At 35.5% G+C, this 22794-nt stretch overlaps 4 protein-coding genes across 4 annotated transcripts; 3 read left to right on the forward strand and 1 right to left on the reverse strand.

The window, feature by feature from the left end:
* The first annotated feature begins 631 nt into the window (after positions 1 to 631).
* Positions 632 to 5192, forward strand: LOC102618698 (uncharacterized). Its single transcript, XM_006474253.4, has 6 exons — positions 632 to 1948; positions 2385 to 2818; positions 2919 to 3080; positions 4192 to 4267; positions 4625 to 4780; positions 4891 to 5192. Exons 1-6 carry the CDS (start codon positions 773 to 775, stop codon positions 5032 to 5034), a joined length of 2148 nt encoding a protein of 715 aa, XP_006474316.1. The 5' UTR covers positions 632 to 772; the 3' UTR covers positions 5035 to 5192.
* Positions 5193 to 13393: 8201 nt separating this feature from the next.
* Positions 13394 to 16871, forward strand: LOC102618418 (protein NUCLEAR FUSION DEFECTIVE 4-like). Its single transcript, XM_006474252.3, has 3 exons — positions 13394 to 13861; positions 14607 to 15520; positions 15842 to 16871. The coding sequence occupies exons 1-3, from the start codon at positions 13538 to 13540 to the stop codon at positions 16326 to 16328; spliced, it is 1725 nt and encodes a 574-aa protein (XP_006474315.1). The 5' UTR covers positions 13394 to 13537; the 3' UTR covers positions 16329 to 16871.
* Positions 16872 to 17347: 476 nt separating this feature from the next.
* LOC102618137 (uncharacterized) lies at positions 17348 to 18672 on the reverse strand. Its single transcript, XM_025097192.2, has one exon. The coding sequence runs from the start codon at positions 18367 to 18369 to the stop codon at positions 17551 to 17553; it is 819 nt and encodes a 272-aa protein (XP_024952960.1). The 5' UTR covers positions 18370 to 18672; the 3' UTR covers positions 17348 to 17550.
* Positions 18673 to 20609: 1937 nt separating this feature from the next.
* LOC102617850 (uncharacterized) lies at positions 20610 to 22628 on the forward strand. Its single transcript, XM_006474250.4, has one exon. It carries the CDS (start codon positions 20707 to 20709, stop codon positions 22432 to 22434), a length of 1728 nt encoding a protein of 575 aa, XP_006474313.1. The 5' UTR covers positions 20610 to 20706; the 3' UTR covers positions 22435 to 22628.
* Positions 22629 to 22794: the final 166 nt, after the last annotated feature.

The raw sequence follows: 22794 nt of genomic DNA on the forward strand, positions 1-22794 counted from the left end.
ATAGAATAGATCACTCCTTGAATTTTCATTCCACAGACACAAAAATGGAGCCCCAATTGCAGCATGTCTGCAGGATTATCATTCTCTTCATCATCACCGCTAACACTCTGTTGGGCACTTCTCAACCTGGAAAGTACCGTTTAAGCCCGGAAGATCACAACGCAACCATATATGAGATGACGGCAGGCGGCTGGCGAAGATGAGGCAAGCGAGTGCCAGCTGACTCGTGAGTGGTGGGCGCTGGCGGAGATGACGGCAGAAAAGCGTGAGAGGCTGACCAGCCTCGTGGATTAATTATTATGAGCGAAATTGTTGCACATATCAATAAATGACATGACGATTAATTTATAATATAATTATATTTAATGTAATATGAATGAGGTTACACTTTTCAATCAATATTTAGACTTTCCTAATTATAATTGTAAATTGTAATATCGTGTAATTTTATAAATTATGAAATTATTATTCAATAAATAATACCACAACAACACTTCTGTAAAAAATTTGTGACATCACTTAAAAAATCGGTGTTGTGCTTGATGATAGGTCGTCCTGATTTTGTGGGCATAAAAGCTAAAAGCCCATGTAGAAGCTGACAGCCCTATTAATCCACTCACGTTTGGCGGGAAAATTAAGTACCCATTTTGGTGTACGTGGAAGCTTCCTTCTCCCCATTTTTTATAAAACCCTAATAAAAAGCATAAACAACCGGCCGACTGAGACACTCCAAAATTTTTCATCTGCCTGAGCTTCAGTTCTGATTACAAATATGACGGTGCTTCGATCTCGCGTAATACCTCCAACTAAACCCGAAATTGAAACCTTAAAGCATCCGGCGAATAAGATCGAGCCCGCCACTCCCGCCCGGACCTGGGACACTACTCGACCTGCTTCCAGTGGTGATGACGATGGTGGTGACGCGGGCAGGAAGAGGAAATTGGATGTGAGTGAAAATTTACTGGGTTTAGAGGGTGGGGATAGTGAAGGATTTTTGAATTTGAGGTCGGGGAAGAAGGTTATAAAGAGAATCGGGGAAACTGATGGGGGTAATTCTGTCGATGGGAAAGAGAAAGAGAATGGGAAGGAAACAATGGATTTTGAAGAAGTTAGAATGTTGAGGGAAGTGAGTAAAGATGGCGCTGATGTAGATAAATTGGACATAAAACAAAATGCTGATGGGAGTTGTAGTGAAAAGCGTCGAAGAAGGTTTGGTAGAGAGGAGAAAGGGAAGGCGAAGTTAATTGATGAAGATTCGACGGTGAATGGCAGTGAATTTATCAATTTGGATTTGGAATTGGGTACTAAACATTCTGAAGAAAATGTAGGTAGCGTGAGTGAACCGAGAACGGAACAAAGGGTAGATAAGAAAAGTAGTGTTAGACTAAGTGAATCGAGAATGGAACAATTCAGGGATATAGCTAGGCAAAACGCATCTAAGTTTGCTTATTTCAATGTAGAGGAGAATCATTTGTCTGATGATAATGAAAGGCTAGTGGTGGCAGATGGAGAAGTGGGGAGGGAGATTGAAGATTGGCCTGGTCCTTTCTCTACTGCAATGAAAATTGTTAGGGATCGAGAGAAGAAGCTGAGTGGGGGGCAGAGGATTGGCTCTTTGGACCCAAAAAAGAAAAGTAATTCATCAATATTGTGGATTCCCAGAAAGGGCCAGCGTCAGGGCCCGAAATTAATCATTCCATCATTGAAGGAATTGAGTATGAAAATTCTTGTTCAGAATGCTGACGCAATCACTTCACTTGAACATGTCCCGGATGCACTGAGGCACAAGCTTAGTTTCATGCTCTGTGATTCTCGGCAAATGAATAGTCATTTTCTGAACCTCCTTTTCAGTGGGTCTCCTACTGAGATCCGTCTAAGGGATTGTTCTTGGCTTACAGAGCAAGAGTTCACTAAAGCTTTTGTGAGCTGTGACACCAAGAACTTGACGGTATGGTCCTTTCTTGAGAATGATGGCTTTTTTTTTTTTTGTATTTCTTACGGTTGCATTAGTTTGGTGTTCAGTTCACTTTGTATTCCGGTCTTCGTTCGCAATAATTTGTCGAGTGCTTTGTTTCAGTTTAAATGCTTCCCTTAGTGTTTGGCATATCTTGTTAATAGTTAGCAGAGGAGTTCATGGAACTGTGGCCAACAGTTGTAATTTGTGGACAATATTTGCAAGTACCATTAGAAAATACGCCACTGGAAATATAGCTTTGTGACCTTTTGTTTCTTTTGAGTTCAGTATTATCTTGTCAAAAGACTTTTTTTTTTTGAAGTCAGCAATGTGTAAGTGCAGTTTCCTTGATGAATATGTAATTTAGTTTTTTTGTTTCTTTTTGGGTGTAACTGTTGGGAGAATTGAAAGTCTTTGCTTTATCAATCAGGTTCTCCAACTTGACCGATGTGGACGCTGTATGCCAGATTACATTCTGCTATCTACCTTAGCTAGTTCATTGAATAGCTTGCCTTCCCTCACAACTTTATCCATCTGTGGTGCATGCCGGATTTCAGATGTCGGGTTTAAGGCACTTGTGACTTCAGCTCCTGCTCTAAGATCTATAAATCTCAGCCAATGCTCTCTTCTTACCTCAACTAGCATGGACATCTTGGCTGACAAGTTGGGTTCATTTATACAAGAACTGTATATTAATGATTGCCAAAGTCTTAATGCTATGCTTATTCTGCCAGCACTGAGGAAGCTAAAACATTTGGAAGTTCTGTCAGTAGCAGGCATCGAAACTGTTACTGATGAATTTGTCAGGGGATTTGTTTATGCATGTGGTCATAATATGAAGGAGCTTATTTTGACTGATTGTGTGTAAGTTTCTAAAGCTATAATATGTTATTGTTTTTTGAGATCCCTTGGATTCAGAATTGTTTGGCTTCTTTATTTATGTTTGGTTCCAAATTTGGTGCAGGAAATTGACTGATTTTTCCTTGAAAGTCATTGCTGAAACCTGTCCCAGACTATGTACCCTTGATCTTTCTAACTTGTACAAATTGACAGATTTTGGTATTGGGTATCTTGCTAATGGCTGTCAAGCTATTCAAACTTTAAAACTCTGTCGCAATGCATTCAGGTTTGTTTTTCACCGCGATTTTGGGGTTTAGTGGTTTTATCTTCTTCCTTGTCAGCGCAGCAAAATCTACTGTAGCATCCCACCATTCTTTATTTCTGCTAGTTGAGATCTTAAAATGTTAGTTTTATTCATATTTATTTATCATGTGCTCCTGCAGATTATTTTATTGTAAATGTTTACATGCTTTACATCTGAGCGTGAACATAATTGTAGAATTCCTTTGTAATAGTTGATTCTTATTTTTGGGAGCCCTTTGGCAATACCAACAAGCACTAGCTTCATGAATAATACATCATGTGATTACTTCTTCTTCTTCTTCTTCTTCTTCTTTTTGCCTTTGTGGATATGTAAGATGAAAGGCAGAAACTGTCCTAAGCCTGCCTCCAATCCTTGATGCATTGGTATTCTTCTCCACAAGCTTCACTAAATCATTATTGGAAGTGCATTCTCATAAATTGCTTAATGTTGGTTTTTCAGATTGGTTGAACTGCCTATCTGTGTTGTATATATTCATTAATGCTTAGCAGTGATTTGATTGAACTTTGAAACTTTTTCAGTGAGTCTTCTAAGCCATTGAAGATTGTGATATGCATACTTGGTTTTGTCTCCAACTTAGAGTTTTGTACTTTTGTTCACCCAAATATGTTTATGTAGGTGTTTTCTATAAGCATGTAATTTCTGAAGAAAGTCAGCTCTAGAGAAGTTTTTGGGCACTGATGTTTTCTGGCTGATTCAGATACATATATTGGAAACTACTTTGAAATGTTTTCTTTGTTTTCATGTGATGTAAGACTCTAGATATGAAAGTATAGTCTTAGGGTTTGCTGAAGAATACATAGAGTTTAGAGGGCCTTTTTTATACTATGAGTTAGGCATTCCCCTTGTGTAGAGAATTTGAATGTCCCAAGCCATCATTTGCCCTCTCTCCTAGAAGTAAACGTTAATTGATTCTGGTGAACGTATTTAATCTGTTGTGTTTAATGTATGATTATGCTTTGTTCCTTTTGGCGCATCGTCAATGTGATTTCTAGGCATTTTCGATCCTCTCAGGTACAGTCCTGACATTAATGACATAACTCTCATTTTTGCTACCTTCTTCTGTATATTACAGTGATGAAGCAATTGCTGCATTCCTGGAAACAGCTGGGGAGCCTTTGAAAGAACTTTCATTAAACAATGTCAGGAAGGTAAGCTTGTTAATTCCTTTTCTGAGGTGTGGTCTGTGTGTTTATCTTAGGTTCTTTTTAAGAAATTGTTCAACATGATATTGCAATTGTCCCTCAGTTGCGCTGTATGCATATTATTTCAAGGATTGATTTGAGAGTTTCTTGAATTGGTTCTTACGTGAATTTCATATGAGAAAATTCTGCATTGCTATTGCATGAATCCCTTATATGCTTGATTATCTCTTTTGGATCCCAATCTTTTACCAAGCTAGGGTAATTACCTGCTTCATTTTCAGTTTAGTTGGGATGAAGGGCTTTCTTGGAGTTAAAAGTATATTGTCAAGATTTTTGATAGGGGTATTTGTAACTTTTTCTTAGGTTGCTGACAATACTGCCTTATCACTTGCCAAACGATCAAACAAATTGGTAAATTTGGATTTATCATGGTGCCGGAATTTGTCAGATGAAGCTCTGGGTCTGATTGTTGATAGCTGTTTGTCACTGAGGATGCTCAAACTTTTTGGATGTTCTCAGGTGTGCTCCCTGTGTTATACAAATATTACAAATCCATCTAATCATCGGGAAAGAAAACTATACATATTCTGGGCTTTAAAGACTAATATTTAACTATGCTACTTGTGTAGATTACAAACGCTTTCCTGGATGGTCATTCAAATCCGGATGTGCAAATCATCGGTTTGAAGATGTCTCCAGTATTGGAACATGTCAAGGTACCTGATTTTCATGAAGGTCCATTGCATTATTCCTCTGTTTTATCCTCGTTGTGATCCAAAAATTGGATTCTTAGATGTGGGGTGTTGACATCGTCATTTATTGCAACCGGGAAAATTCAATATATAAAGGGCACATTTTGTTTTTTTGTTTTTTGGAAAGATAGTATAAAAGCAGTTACATATGATATTTTTATTGTATAGATTTTCTATAATCCCTGACAGCTTCAATTATGCCCTTCTTCCCCTCGTGTAAACATGGAGAAATCCTTGTTTTCGATGGATGCCTGCCGCAGAGAATTATGAGAGAGCAGCCGATTGTACAAGCTGACTCAAAATCTCATGGATTTTACCATTTTAGACACTCCGACAACTTAAGAGACCTCATATCAATCGAGCATAGATTTAACATTGAAGTTTCATAATCAGTGTTTTCGAATCAGAATTTACGTACGGGAAATTTCATTTACCCCCGCAAGTCATTACATTGTTTATTACATACCGCTAGTGGTTGACTGACTTTGGCAAATGAAAATAATATGTTTAGCCTTATTAGGGGGTTTCTCTTACAAACAAGATTTTTAAAAAATTAAAATTAAAAAGCCAATCGAAGAGGAGGAAAAAAGAAAAAAAAAAGATCATCTTTAATTAAGGAGAAATTTTAGAATGCATCAAATGTAATACAATCAATTAATATATATATATATATATATATATATATATATATATATATATATATATATATAAAATGTGTGTTTAAATTTCATATAACCATCATTTATATGATGATTTTTTAAAATAAAAACACATATGTCTAGGGATGGCAAAATCTCAGGCTGGGTCCGGGTATCGCAATGACCAAACCTGACCCAGATGCATAGATATCCGGGCCATGTTGTGCCGGGTTTTAATCCAGGTACCCGGATTTTTTTTTTAATATTATATGTGTATATATATATATATATATATTGGTAATTTTATAAGTTTTAAATTTATTTTAATAAAATTTGACATGAAAATGTGAATTTTAAGTGTTTACAATTATATATATATATATAATAAATGAGTCAAATAAATATAAATATTTAAAATAATATATATTTTATAATATTTTTTAATAAAATCCGTGTTTCGGGTTTATCAAGTGATGTCCAAGACTGGCCCGATTTCATATCTGGTCCAAAACGCCCGGGTACGGTTCGGGTTCAGATCGAATGGGTATTTTTGCTACTCCTACATATGTCATAACATGATTTTTTTATTGTATGGTTGATATGGTATCTCTGATGTATTTTAGAATTTTTCTTAATTTTCTTAATTAAGAAAAAGAATTTTGTTTGAAGTCGAAGTCCTCCACCATAAACTCTTTGTGAAAAAAAGTCTTATAATCATCTTTCTTTTGAGTGTTGAAAATTGATTTGAAAAAAAAAAAAAAAAGAAAGAAAGGCAGCTGCCAATTTTGTTGCCTTTGAAACCTTTGAAAAGTGGCTAAAATGTTCCAAAAACATTTCAGCCACTTGCCTTGATTGTAGGCAAGTTTTGCCTGTAAGGAAAAGAGGAAGAAGAGCATTTTCTCCTAAAAATTTAGAGCTTCCAACATGGGAGAGAAACGTTCTTAAGCATGTAGATATATTAAAAGAGCATTTGGATCCTCAATATGGATATTATGACTTTGTTTTGTTAAGGAATATTTCTCAAGATTATGTATTCGGGGTTTGGATGAGAGAAAATGATTTATGAGAATGTGGTTGTAATAATTGTTTACATAGTAAATATTTTTTCTTTGACTGTTTTTTAACAACGACTATAGTTTTTTTTTTTTAGATTTGAAGTTTTCCACGTAAATTTTGTGTTGTGTGATTGGTGGATTCTCCATTTAATTTTTTCCATTTATTCGTAACTTGACAAATTGCTTAAAAGTGATCTTGGATTAGTTTACGAGTTTGATTCAACAATAATTTTATTATTAAAACTAATTAAAATATTTATTTAATTATAGTTTATTTAATTTCTTATGAATTAAAAATGAAAACTAAATTAATATCAAATAAAAATTATTTTTAATTTTTTTCTTATAAAAATTATATTATAATATTACGATTTTGATTATGCATAAAAATTCTATTTTATTTGGAACTTCCAATCAACGTCAATGATATTATTTAAATATAAGTCATAATTTAATTATTTCTAGTTATATTATAAATATTTAATAATATTTTTTTAAATTAATTAAATATTTTTAATATTAAATAAAAATTATTTTAAAATGTAAATTATAAAATTATTTAATAGTTATTTGAGTTAAAATACTATTATAAGTTAATGTAGAAAATGGATTTACAAATATTATTTAAATAAATAAATTAACTATTTTTAGTCTTACCAAATAAACATTTTGTATTATTATTAATTAAAAATAGGATTAATTATTATTTAAACTGAAGTGAATGAAATTTATTTAAATTTAAATTTAAATTTCATAAAATATTATTTTATTAATGAGTTATATTTGCTGAATTTTTTTAATTAATTACTTACATAATTTAATAATGAATTACATGATTCATTGTTACATAATAAATTGAGTAATTAATTTGCTTAAACGATAAAGCTTATCCTAAGTAATTATTCCATGGGGCTATATTTGGAAGACAAGATTGGATTACATTAACTTTTAGGATTAGATTAGATTATATATAATATTATTTTTAGTTTGGTACAATATCGGACATGCCTATGTTAATTTAATTTAATAAAGTTAAATAACTATTTAAATAATATAATATTTTAAAATTATATTGATAATTATTGACTTTAATATCTAATATTCAATACTACTATAAAGAAATATTTGGTTATTTTTATGTTTAATATTCAATACTAGTTTAAATAAATTAATGAATAAAAATTTGATATTTTATGTAAAATAAAATTATAGGCTAAAAAAATTATGAAATTTATTATTATGTTTAATTTTTATTAAAATATTAGGTTAAATAAAAAAACAAGAGTGATAAAGCGGTTACAAATTCTTCATTTAATTGCAAAGCATAAAGAAAAGAAAAGAAAAGATTCTGCACAGCCTGCGGTGGGGACGGACAAGAACATTAAAATGGCGGCAACTACTGATGAGAAGAGTGAGAGTGATTCTGAAATGCCAAATATTTATGAAGGCGGTATCTTTAAAAAAAAAAATTTGGTTACCACCAGGTACAGTGATTGCTGCTGCAAATACTACTGTGGCAAATCAGTGCTGCTACTAAAGACAAAGAGGATGCCGTATCTTTTCATCCATTTCTCGCCTTCTTTAACCAGTTCCTTACGTGACTCCGTAAACACTGTTGCTGGTGTTTTCCCTGCACAACTTTTTTCCTATTTATACTCTAGCCGTACAATTTTCTCCTCTTCCTGTATCAAACTTCCAGTGTCCGTATGCAAGTCTACGGTATTATTATTATTAAAAAAATAGGGATGTCTTTTTTTCAGCCCAGATCTCTCACAGGATTTGAACTTGAGTGACTAATTAAATAAAATTACTTAGAAATCCACCAAGCTAAGCTAAGCCTTTGAGGACGTCAATAAATATGTAAAGTAGTACCTCTCAACTGTGGCTGCAATGCTTATTGCTTAATAATCGCCTTAAACCAACGTCACTCATGCTGCGTCTGCATAGTTGCACCGGAGATGAGACTGAATCGATGCTGAGGTGTCAATTGTCCGGCTAAACGCAAAATATATTTTACCAGAAGTGTTTCAAAACTGCCCGTTTGAAATGGGATTGAATACGTTTTCTTGACCGTTCTTAACTGAAGTCATGATATCAGTATTCATGAAGCTACTTTCATAGTCTAGCTAGTATACTAATTGCCTCTGCGCAAAGCTGCTTTACAAGTTTAAGTGCTCGATGATGGATCAATTTTATCTCTTATATTTCCTTATTGTTTGGAACTGCTTGCATCTAGTTTAAGTGTTAATCATTATGTAAGTAATGATCGATGATGAAATTAATTAATATAGCAATTATGAGGTTCCACGTCTTAGACTTAGAAATACCTAAAATTTTAAAATGTCTCCAAATTCCCTTTTCGGTGAGAACAAATTAGTTCATTTGATTCAAACTAGAATCTGAAATTAAATTTGGTAATCTAGGAAGAACAATCATGAGAACAAATCAAGGTAGGCATTTCATTTCTTGAATTAGTTCGTGTTAGCTCTCTTGATCAGTGCTTGATTAGAGTGAAAGGCCAGAAATTGCTATTGTAATATGAAATATGCAATCAACATATTAGGAGTTTTTCTTTTTTAATTTTTGTGGAAATTAAAGATATTAGGAACTTAGACCCAAGAGATTGATGTAAATCTATATCACCTCACACAAAATAAAAACTTAATGATTTCAGTAAATCAATGTGTCTATCCACGCCAACACAAAAATTTTTGGCCAATACATGTGCCTGTACATATCGATATAGACATAAAAAACTAATCATAGTTTAAATCTTTATAACATCGATGTGAGTCCTCATCTGGTGAGTTCACTCGATTAAATAATGGATTAAAGTTAAAGAAAACAAGAATGAACTCCATATTCCAATTAAAGTATATATATATATGCTTTGCTTTGAAGGAGTGCAATCTAGACGTAAATAATGTATTAATTTTTCAATGCATTGCTTTGAAAAACCAATGTATTCATTTTTCAAAAATAAACTATCTTTTTCACTAATTGACAAGGGTGTCCCTTATGTAGCGTACTTTTCAATTTTGGAGCAAAATTTTCTTATATACATTGTCAACAAAAAGAAACTAACAGGTGGGCTTCAACTAAAATTCTAATTACGTACCTAACATTCGAGATGCAGACATTTCAACAATAACATGCACACCGCCGCACCGCCCCGAGACACTCACAATGATAAATAAAGCGTTGCCGTAAATTTAGCCGTCTCCCAATTACAAATGCCGCAATCAAAAGAGAGTCACGACCGTATAATTCAATTGAAGCTACCTCGGCATAACCTTCAACGTGTTTCTGTGTCAAGTCTAAGATGAGAATTGTTAATTGGCCAACTGTAAATAGCCAAGAGAATCTATTAGGAATTTATATATATATAATTGTGGTATAAGCTCAAAGATATACTGTGATTAGCTCGAAAATCCTCCTACTAATTTGATCTAGAGAGATATAATAACCTACTCCAACTTCTATGGAAGGAAATAGATATGTCCTTATTAGGACTAGAACTTATGGGCTGTTGAAGATACCTAACTCTAGCATAGCTAAGGCATGACTCAGAAAAAAATTGTAAATTTTCTCTTTTCATTATCGTCCCAAAATTTTAAAAGACTCTCCCTCTTCGTTACCTCATTTTAATTATTTTCTCTCTCTCTTCAATATTCATCTCTAATCTAGTTGCTGACATTTTTGAAACCTAGTGAAGAACAAGAAGATTTTTAACGATCAAGATGATTTTGCTAGCAAACTTGTGCTCCGTTGTTACAGTCCCACTTTTTTTTATCCCACTGAATTGCAACCATTGCTTTTGGCTGTCGCTACGAATGAACTTAAAAAACAGATAACTCATGTGGGTGCTTGAGTCAAAGATTTGAACAAATGCTAAGTCTAAGTCATCTTGGAGAAAACTTTACCCGTAATGGCGGAAATCAATAGCCGAATCTGCTAGCAAGATCGTGCAAACCAATGATGCAAGGTGATTATTTTTTTTATGTTTTCGATATTGTCAATAATTTTTTGCGAAAAAACCAAGTACAGATTGCCAATATATTCCAACCTTTAATTAAAGTATCAAAGGTATTTTAAATCGTACCAACTCGGAAGCCACACTAACATTGCAAAAGAAACCTCCTCAAAATAATGTATAATGCTTATTAAAATAATTTTTTTCATTATGACAATAAATAGTAAGCCAACTGAAAAGTAAATGAATAAAACTTAACGACAGCCAGTACATCGAAAATATGAAAATAAATAATAATAATAATAATAATAATAATAACAATAATGGTGGCAGCCACTCATGCTTCAAAAATCTTCTTCTTCCTCGTCATAAAAATCTTCTTCTTTTCAGTGGTAATGACAACAATCATTTTGGCTTTGGGTAAAATAAAAAAAGGCTGCCAAAATTATTTCATCAACAAAAACCTCCTTGTTTTTCATTAGGTTTCAAAGATCGACAGTAGCTAGAATAGGGATGAAAATTGAAAAGAAAAAAAGATAATTAGAATGTGGTACTGAAGAGAGAACATAATATTTATTGTCTCTAATTTTTTAAAATTTAAAAATTTAAAAAGAATAAAAAAAGAAGAAATTTAATATTTTTTTAATATATATTATCATGTGTCTAATTATTCTTAATTAATGGTCATGCCGTGGAATAAAGAGGTTGTTGGATTATTTGAACCTTTTCATTTTTCATAATTTTTAATGCCTTAAATTTAATAAACCGCTGCCTATCACCTTCGAAGGCGTAAATCGTAATCCGCAAATTAAGACAACTTTGCATCTTTTTGTTTTTTTTTTTTTTATGACAAGACAACTTTGCATCTTCACTCAAGGATTCAGAATTTCAGGCCACTGAACCCAATCACTTCCGCTTCCTACATGTCTTAAAAAATCAGCCGACAATAGCTTTCCCTTAATCTAAATCTTGTTTGATTTTCGGACGGGGACGGGGGACCCACCTGGCCGCTTTTGTCACGAGAAGGGTACGATGGGACATAAGTACGTCACACGTGGGTCGCGCTCCTTTGCAGTTGGAGGAGAGCGCACAATGCACTTTCGCATTTCGCTAGTGGACAAAATGAACGTGCTCGAACGCTGCAGCGTACCAAGATTAGTTAATTAGTTATCGTTATCAACGCCCCAACTCAAGGCAATGCAATAATAACACTCAGCCCCCTTCAAAAATATCTAATCCCTAATAGCCACGAAAGTAAGGCAAATGCTATGTTACAATTAATGTAACATACACACTCAACAACAACCACACAAATTGTGTGGGCCCATTATTTGTGTGGTTGTTGTTGAGTGTGTATGTTACATTAATTGTAACATAGAGGCTCCCCGAAAGTAATCATCCAAAACCTTTTTGTTGGTAGATTTGGAATTTTACAAGCCAACAAAAAATAGTGCGGTACATTTATCCGCGAAACTGACGAGGCAATTTTGATTCATCTGTATTTTAGTTAAAAATATTTAGTGTACTAGTTTATTTATTTGTGTCAATGTATTATTAAAGATAAAACACATCATATTGCCTTCAATTTTTATTGTCATCTAAACTAATAGTGTCTATTAACGAATATATCTAAATAAATATTTTCCAAATTATAGGAATATAAATATTATTTTCTCTTAAAGCTTGACATGAAACATAACATAACAAGGAAATTTTAGAATACATATAAATATTTTATCAATCACATAATTAGTAAATAATATTATAATATATATGCACTTATTTTTAAAAATTATAATTATATATGCATTTATTTTTAAAAATTATATCCTGCCTTTAGGCGGACTTTTACTAAGCCCATGCGTGCCAATTTAACATCTGTTAGTGACCTATTTAAGTGGTCTATGACATTCTCAGGTGCACGTATCCTCATTTTTTTAAATGCAGACACGCTTTTAATCAACACAGTGTAAGATCGTTAATTTTTTATGAACGATAAAATCATACGGTTTAAAATAGTTAAAAACTAACTCTCTTAAATCTCATGATTTAAAAATATATCTGCATAAGAAAAAATAAGGATGCTCGCACTCAAGAAAGACTAATATTAATTGTATCACTTCAAGAGTTGGACTATTGACACATCTCTTAGCATTCTTTTCAAATCCCTTTTCTGTATATATTCTTATTAGTTTCTAAAATAACCTTCATTTATTGTACTTTCTTAATAAACCCCTACGTCAATATTTAAAATAAAATTGTTAAGTGCTCTCTCTCACCCTTCTCCCGTTTCAAACTGCTTTCAACTTTTTCTTGATTAGAGCGTTTGTGAATTTTTTATTTTTATCTCTATCTCTCTTTGTTTTCTTAGTGGATAATAATTTTGGTATATACATAAAGAACGTGTGTGAATCTAAAAGAAAAACTTGGTCTATGTAAATAAATTATATAAAAATAAATTTCACAAAATTATCTTTCCCACAAAAATTTAATTTATATTTAGATTAAATTCTTATTCTATGATAATTCATTGTTTCTTAATAAAATCCTTAAATATAAAGTATAAATTTATAAATACAAAATAAGAGGGGTTTCATACGAGGTGTGCCAATAGCATCACCCTTACTTTAAATGTGCTCTGAAATTTCTTAAACAATGGACGCGGAGGTGTCCAAGCCACATATCATCACGCGCTGATCCCTTGCTTTAAAAGGGGGGGGGGGGGGGGGGGTTTTAAAAAAGCAAGAAAAGAAACAGGAAGTCTCTTTGATCTTCAAGAGCATATCATTTATGAAGAAGCTGCTAGTAAGCTCTTGAAACTTGAATTGTTCAGACTTTGATCCCAAAAGTGCCCATCAATGGTGACTTTGAAAGCAGGAAGCAGACCACCATGGGTGGGATTAGGAGCAGCAGTTTGGGTGCAAATAGCAGCTGGGAATGCATACAATTTCCCTCTGTACTCACATTCTTTGAAATCGGTGCTTGGATTTAACCAACACCAGCTGACCATGCTTGGTGTTGCTAATGATATTGGTGAAAACATGGGCTTGCTTCCTGGTCTTGCATCCAACAAGTTCCCTCCTTGGCTTGTTCTCTTCATTGGTTCCCTCGCTTGCTTCTTTGGTTATGGTGTCCTCTGGCTTGCTGTTAGCCGCACTGTTGAATCTTTGCCTTACTGGTTGGTGAGTATTCTTTCATCTGTCCTTCACTGAGTATTTGTTCTATATGGGTATATCATTTAGTCTTTTCAGATCATTTATAATGAAATTTCCTTGATTGAAATTGGCATCTGCTGTAGTGTAAGGGTTGTTTAGAATTGAGTTACTTCAGCTTTTAGTCTACAGCCATTGGGAACTGAAATCACTAACTGTCAAGTAAAAGTGCATATTAGCTAACAGCTGAACTCTAGTGGTTACTAAACACGCTCTCTAAAATTTAAGTAGAAGCACAATGGTCACAGACATACCTTAGATTTTTATTCTAGTACACAGTTGATTTCTGCTATTGTATTTTCCAAATGGCTCTTCTAGTGCATTTGTATATTTTTAGCACTGCCATCACAAAACGACTAAGTCAAAAAATTGAAGGAGTATGTGAGCACAAAACTTTTGCGGGGATTTGCTTTGCCTCCTGGACCTTGTTAGATGTTCAATAGAATGGAAGGTTTTTTTTTTTTTTTTTTTTTGAGAAGATAATAGAATGGAAGTTAGCTAAAGCTTTAACAGATCGTTTCTCATTTTGACTTTTTTTTTCACCCCCGGGTATGAAATTACAATTTCACTTCATCTCTGGCTCTCAAATTTATGCTGATCAATGTTTGATTCTTTAGTTAAATCAATTGTGAGCCAGCTCAAGATATGGACTTTCACAGTTTATAATTATTTATAAATATATAGTTATAGTTATTCATTCTTTGCAATTTTACAGTTATGGATTGCACTTTGTGTTGCCACCAATAGTAGTGCTTGGTTGGGCACGGCTGTGCTTGTAACCAACATGAGAAACTTCCCTCTCAGTCGAGGCACTGTCGCCGGCATTCTCAAAGGCTATGGGGGACTCAGTGCTGCTGTATTCACAGAAATTTACAACATGCTGCTTCATAATTCATCTTCTAAGCTACTACTGGTCCTTGCAGTTGGGGTTCCCGTTGTATGTCTTGTAATGATGTATTTTGTTAGGCCCTGTACTCCCGCTTCTGGTGAAGACTCGGCAGCACCCAGCCACTTTCTTTTTACCCAAGCAGCTAGTGTTGTGCTTGGCTTCTTTCTTCTAACAACCACAATATTAGATCATATGATTCCTTTAAGTGCCTCAATTTCTTATGCTTCTCTTTTCATAATGATTATCCTTCTCATGGCTCCTCTTGCAATACCTGTAAAGATGACAATTTGTCGCAAGAGAACTAGCGAATCAGGGATACTTGACCAATCGGTAGGGTCTTCGGACTCTGTTGTTCGGGCTGGAGGTGATGCAGACAAATCAGAGCCACTATTGGATCCATCCTCATCAACAACAGATTTGGGAAGTTTTCGCGACAATGATGATGTATCAGAGGTGGCGTTGCTTCTTGCTGAAGGTGAGGGTGCCGTGAGGAGGAAGAAGAGGAGGCCTAAAAGAGGAGAAGATTTCAAATTTACAGAAGCTGTAGTCAAGGCAGATTTCTGGCTTCTTTTCCTGGTTTATTTTGCTGGAGTTGGTTCAGGGGTAACTGTTCTCAATAATCTGGCTCAGATAGGGATTGCACAAGGCGTGCATGATACCACTATTTTGTTGTCTCTATTCAGCTTTTGCAACTTTGTGGGTCGACTTGGTGGGGGAGTAGTTTCTGAACACTTTGTCAGGTTAGTACAATCTGAGCTAGGAAATGAATTAGCACATCATCTAATTATTTTTCAAGATTCTTAAGACTTCAAAAATCAGGTTCTTAGCTTTCAGTTCTCCTGACAAGCTATGAAAAAAAACATCCAAACTTTTCAAAGTTAGCTATGAATATGAACCAGTTGAACATCCATACATTATTGTAATGTAATTTCTAATAAATGCTAAAATGATTACTCAACATCAAAATTTGTAGCTTGAATGTCGAAATTCAGTTTATTGGTCTATTTGCATATTTAAAGATACCAAATGGTAAACTCAGTTCTTTTCCGGGTTGCTTGCAGGAAAACAATCCCTCGTACAATTTGGATGACATGCACTCAAGTAATTATGATCATTACATACCTTCTGTTTGCTTCTTCTATTGATGGTACTCTTTATGCTGCAACTGCATTGCTTGGAATCTGCTACGGTGTTCAATTTTCCATCATGATCCCAACTGTCTCTGAGCTTTTTGGCTTAGAGCATTTTGGCCTAATTTCTAACTTCTTAGCATTAGGGAATCCTCTTGCTGCATTCCTTTTCTCTGGTCTCTTGGCAGGGTATATATATGATAATGAGGCAGCAAAGCAGCAGGGGTTTAACCTGTTAACTTCAAATGTCATCTCCTGCTTGGGTCCAAATTGCTTCAGGATCACCTTTTTTGTGCTGGCTGGTGTCTGCTGTGTTGGTTCTATTTTCAGCATTATTTTAAATATAAGGATAAGGCCTGTTTATCAAATGCTTTATGCTGGGGGTTCCTTCAGATTACCCCAAACTTCAAACAAGTGAGATAATTGAAGTGAAGACCGGTGGCTTCTGAACTTTTTGTTGAGTTTTCCAGGAGCACGTCTTATAACCATTCAGGCTTTAGTAAGTTTGTTTTTAGGCTCTGATGAATGCAGCTCCAATTTGTTGCTAAGCTCAAGTCAACACACATCTATCCTGTAATATATGCGCATTATCCGTTGTCACAGACTGTGATTCAGTTCCTTTTTCTTGGTGTGGAAAGATCTCTGCCTTAAAACAAAAACAGAGAGCTCGCAGGCCTTGACCTTATTCTATAGTATAGAACAGAGGCATTCTGGGCCGACTACTACGACTACATGCGCATCTAGTGCAGTGGCTTGGAATAAAAACCTTGAGAAGTATTAGATCGGTTATATCTTTTTCTAATTTGTACTGTGATCTGTAAGAAGTAGATATATGAATATGTGCCATTGCTGTAACAGTAGATTCGCCGCTCACAGTTTGTACTTTGATAGAATGTTTTCAGTTCGATTATATATAGCTTTCCAATATATGCTTGAGATCCAATTACTTGGATTGTATTAATCATTGTCACTACAATATTGGGATTTGGAAGGTTGGTCTTGTTTTGCAGGTCTCAATGAAGGGGATCATAAATTATGTTTATGTTAGCTATTAAAGCTGTAGTTAGTGAACTTTAAGCCAGATCAACCTCATTGAACTGGAAACTAGTAACACAGTAACAGCATTATTTATAATGGTGGGTAAGAAAAGTTTATACTTGGCAACTAATGAATGTCCCCGGCTGTTATGATCTATAAAATAGCTAAATTCAGTCGTAATAAAAGTTCAGATTTGATAATACACGCCGCTATTTAACAGCTATAGACAAATGATTAACATATACACACCGGCATGCACACAGCCACACACACACACACACACCCATCATAGAGGGTCTATTTCAGATTTTATTATGTGTGAGAGTTGTTACATTTATAGAATACATAATGAAGTTTTTGTGCATATATAGGTGTAAATATTAAAGCTTACCCAACTGCTTAAAATGAAGAAGCCCATATGATATAAACCATGCATAAGGATCCTGCTACAAATGAACCTTAAATTCTATTAAATATATTAAGGCAACTCCTAATCATATCACATAAACTAATGAACCCAAAAAGAAGAAAGAAAGAAGTTCTATGAAAACATACACGGTCTCTCTCTCTTTAACATTTGAAACTGGAGAAAACACAAAACATCAAGTGGGTTTCAAGTCCTGAAACAGAGTAGCCCACAGTGTCTGATCATCAAATCCACCACCACCACTACTCAACCTTTCCTTGCTGCTGTCAGCATAAACCCTAGGGCTTGGAGGCCTTCTATCCACGGGCCCAGACAATTTTGGGCTTCTGTTAGCATACATCCTTCCATCTATTGGCCCAGATGGAGTCCTGTAAGTAAACATCGCTCTCTCTTGCATGCTTCTATCAAGCGGCCCTGATAGCTTCAAGCTTCGATTAGCTACCGTCAGGTTCTCTTGAGCCACTCTGCCATCCAATGGCCCAGATTTTGCTATCCTCCTGGGTTTGAGCACAGGCTTCTCCACTTTAATCTCCTTCTCACTCTTGTACGTCCTTGTCATTATTGCTCCTTTGCATTGCTCTTGATAGAGGGTTGGCTCAGGTTCAGGCAACCTCTTGATGGAAACAACGTCGTGAAAAATCAACTTGTGGAGGCACTTAGCGATGTTCTTCCTAGTTTTGTTGAGTGCTGAAACAAGCTTGGAAAAGCTCTTTGGGCCAACCCCAACTTCTTTTCTAGCGAGCTTGAGTATCTCTAGCCTGTGCTTGGCTACTGAAATGCCCATGCTTTGAAGAAACTCATGGTTGAAGTAGCTTAAATCTTCTTTTTGGAGCTCATTGCGAACAAATGCAAGGCCATACTCATATACTAGAGATGGTTCAAGATTGGTTCTTGATAACCAAGAGAACCAGTCCATTGGCAACTTGTTTTGTTGTAATAGATCGATGATTATGGTAAGTTTTGGGTCTATGTGCCTATTTATATAAACAAACATGTGATGTGGGGTGGTCCTAGAGATAATACAAGGAGAAGATAAGAAGGTGAAGATTGTGTGAGTGCTGTGTATCTCTCTTTGTGAAATTTGGATGTTAGTTGAGTTTTGAGAGTGACACAAATAGAAATTTGTGGAATTCAGGAAACTTACTGATCTTGTTGTACAGTAGTAAGTAGTTGGGTGTACTTTTTATGTCATGAGTGTTGCGTTTGTTGCGCTCACCAAAAGCCAGCCAAGCGATCAAAGAAAGATATGTTGTATTATATAATTTATGTCCCCCACTATAGTGGTAAGAAAATAAATGGGTATTGGCAAAAGAAGTGCCAATTGAAGGGCTGGCTTATGCTATTTTTGTTGCGGTTGGGATGGGGTTGAGTAGTAGACGATGATGGTGCATAATTTGGCAATTCACTATCTAACTACTAGCCTTTCTGTATGTTCTAGTTCCATTTACATGTCTTTATCTCATTGTACAGTTAACTTTTCTTTAAGGCCAATTTGCTTTCAGGCCAATTAATCGCCTATTAACTACTCATAGCTATTGGACTACCTACGGAAAACAATTTTCAACCCTAGGAGTAGATTTTTTTTTCCCCTCTTTGAGGGCACATTTGAGCTATGCTATTTGTTTGTTCAAGACAAATCTCCAGCCTGACAATATCTTTATCAGTTCTTAAAAAGTTTAATCCTTGAGATTAAAAGTATCAATTTCTCATACACGCTTCAGTCGTGGCTGTGCTCGATGCACCTATAAGTTGTGTTATAATAGTATGAGTTTAAAATTATGGCTCCAAAAGTGAGAGACGACTCAGATGCGGTCATCAAGCACACTGAACGATTTAACTACAATAACCTACCAGACGTACTGTGCCAATTAACATGGCAAAAAGTCTAAGTGCAATCCATAAATGTCATTTTCTCAGTTTGGTTGAAACATTATCACGAGCGGCAGGTAAAAAATAGATACGCAGGCCTTCAGAAGTCATAACATGGGGCTTGAAATTGGTGGAACTTAAGCATATTAAATTTCTATAATGTACAGTTAAAGCACTCAAGAAAAAGAAGGGAAGCTTCCGATATTTTTGTTATTATTGTAAGCAGAGAGATAGAATGTGCATGATTAGAGAGTGATTAATTAGGGTCCCAGAAATTGACAGGCTACGTGTATTTATGCATATTGAGGTGCCCCAAGTTGTTAAGAGACTGTTGCAATGCCATTGCTAATTTGCTATATTACTCCTCTCAACAAATCATGTAGTGTGATAACTATGTATCCAAACAAATAAGGTATATATATTATGCCAATATTTCTGTTTCTTAATTCTCGCTTTTATCTTTTCGGCCAAACTAAAGTACTAATGAAGCTGAGCAATTTCGTAGAAACTCCTGGGTGTAAAAGTAAGTTGGCCATTCATTAAAAATTAAGAATTGGTAGACATGCACGTGCTTCCGTCAATTCATGAGTTAAGAGATCTTGTAGCAAATGCACATGCTTCCATCGATTTGTGAATTAATTAGGCCTTCCACACCAAGGATTACCTTTGACCAGTTCTTTGTCACCTCAGCTTCAGATCAAGGTAATGGTATAAACCCTTCAATGGCCCCCCTCGCCACTCTGATTTGAGAGTTCACAGCTGCCCAACGGTTAGACGTTGCACAAGAGAAGAACTTTTTGATTGGATGGTTCTCCCTCTTTTTTTACTCCAACTTTAAGGAAAAGGGTTCAATTCTTATAAGTGGTAAAATACTGATAAATTTTTCTGTTTTCTGTTATTTATTATTGTAAAATTTCATAGCTAATTCTCGACTGCATTTATCAGTCATTGCGTGTTAATCAAGGTTGGTCCGAACTTGGCTTTGTATATACAATCTGATTCATGTCATGCGATCTAAGATAGAGCGGGTGGGTGGGGTGGGTGAGTTGGCAAGCTGCAACATTAAGTAGTAGTATTACTTTTTGACTTTCCATATCTGCTGACTTTCTATATCTGCTATGTAAAAAATGGGCTTGTGATTTGCAAGGGAGACAGCTTAAAGCCCATAAGTTCCATTCCCCATTAGTCCAATTTATCTGAAAGTGAGAGCTTAACCGGAATTATTAACCCACATAGGCCTTCGCGTCAAATCCAAAACTTATATGTGCGTTGTATTTAGTCTAAAAGTTAAGGACCTAATTGTAATTTTATTAAGTGAACCCAGCACTAACCCGGCCTGAGACCCGATACCCGGTTTGGTTTTCGAAATTGTGAATTAGGGTTGACGTCGCTCGTGCTTGGCTCTCTTCTCCATCTCTATTCACAGACCTTTGCGAACTTCAATTCCCTGGAAATCATCCCCATGAAAGAAATGGGCGAAACCGAAGAAGTGGGCTCATCGTTGATAAAGCAGCTAGCGTCCTGCAACAAGGGCACCCGCGAGAAAGCCCTAAACGCTCTCTTAAAGAACTGGCTCCCGAACCAGACCCAGATCTCCGACGACGACATGAAGAAGCTCTGGAAGGGCCTCTTCTACTGCGTTTGGCACGCCGATAAGCTCGCCTTTCAAACCCAGCTCATCGAATTCCTCGCCTCTGTCATCACTTCCCTCGATCTCCCCCTCGCCATTCACTACTTCTCCACTTTCTTGCTCACCATGCGCCGTGAGTGGACCGGCATCGACGGCTTGAGGTTAGATAAGTTTTACTTGTTAGTTAGGCGTTTCTTGCGTTATTATTTTCAGATTATGAAGAAGAATTTGTGGGATATTGAGCTTGTGAAGAAATTAATGGGTGTTCTAGTTCATAGGAGTTTGTTATCAGATGACAAGTTCCTTGGGAATGGTGTGAATTATCATATTGTGTCTGTTTTCGTTGAGGAGATTAGGGCTTTTCTTCCGTTGAGGAAGGAAGTAGTTGAGGACATTTTTGGCCCGTTTGTTTCGGTTATGGCAAAAGTTCAGGATAAGGTGCTTGTTGGGAAAATTAAAAGTAATGTGTTTGATGTATTGTCGAAGATGGGAAGAAGGTTGTTGGATGTGAAGAAGTCGGGTGGGGAGGTTGATTCGAGTGATGAGGTGGTGTTGTTGGGGACAATTGCGATCGTATTGGGGTTTTCGGGGAAGTTTTTTGAGTTGGGTTCTTCAGTTGAGTGTTGTCAAGGGAATAGGAAGGTGTTATTTAGTTTGCATGAAGAGTTTCTGAAGTTAGAGAAGGACTTTGGGTCTTCTGGGGTTGAGATTTCAATTCCTGATGTTAGTGTTGGTGATGAAGATGAAGATGATGAGGTGCCAAATTTGGTTCCTATTAGTAGTTACATGGATGTCGATGGTTCTGGTGATGATGTTGCTGAGGGAGCTGCTTCCGATGAGGTTTTGAACAAATGCAAGAAAGGGAAGAAGGCATCCAGTGGCAATGACAAAAATGGCAAAAAGTCAAAGAAGAAGAAAAAAAAGAATGCTGTTAGTGATGTTGGTAGTGAAACTAGTCTTAGTGGTAAGGACGACGAGAATATAGTTAATGCAACCAGTAACGATTCTATTGATGAACAGAATCATGATACAAATTTCATACCATTTAATGAGTCTGTGATTTCAAATCTCCAAATGCAGTTCGAGAAGGTTGCTGCTGAAGTGGGAATGGAAGACAATGTTGACACTGCTTGTGATTTGCCTCAAGATAGGGCTAATGGTACTAATGGCACTGTCTCCAAGAAGAGGAAGAGAGTGAAGAATAAGGATGGGAAGCAATCAAAAAATCCAGAATCGACTCGTGAAGGTGATGCTGATGATTGTCTAACTGCTAAGAGCGGGGAGAAGTCTGCAAAGAAGGTAAGGTTTTCCATGAAGAGCAATTTAGTGTGGAAACCTCAAAGTCCTTTGCCTCCTCAAAGTCTGAGATTACCGCCATCTGTTGCTCCGAGAGGAAGTGCTCTTAAGAAAGGGGTGCCACCAGGTCCCGTTATGGAGATGTCTGTTGCAAGCAAGAAGGTGAAACAGAGAGCTAAATCTGTGAAGAAGGCTCGGAAGGTTATAAAGATAAAGAATCCAACCCTTAAAGGTGCAAGGAAGTTGAAATCTCTTTCCGCCTAATAGAGTTTATGTTGTAGGTTTCTGTTATGTTGGATCAAAATTGATTTCATGCTTGTTTTGAATTTCCCTATACTTTAAAAAGCTGTTGTGCTTTCTTTTGCTGTACAATTTTAGATTTTCAAATTCCTCAATTTTGATTTCTTAAAAGGAATGGAAGAGAGAAATGATGAATTAAAGAGAAATGTTGTGCTGGATTTGTGTTTTGTTTTCTCTTCTGTTAACTTTATTTCTGATGTTCAATTACTTTCTCATGAATTGCATTTCGTTTCCTGCCATTTTATTTTGAGTGATGATATAGTCATAAACTCTTGTACAAATTTATCTTGTACAAACTGATGTGGCATTAATTCATTGGTTGAA

This window comes from Citrus sinensis, chromosome 9 (genome assembly GCF_022201045.2).
Source record: "Citrus sinensis cultivar Valencia sweet orange chromosome 9, DVS_A1.0, whole genome shotgun sequence".
Lineage (NCBI taxonomy): Eukaryota > Viridiplantae > Streptophyta > Magnoliopsida > Sapindales > Rutaceae > Citrus > Citrus sinensis.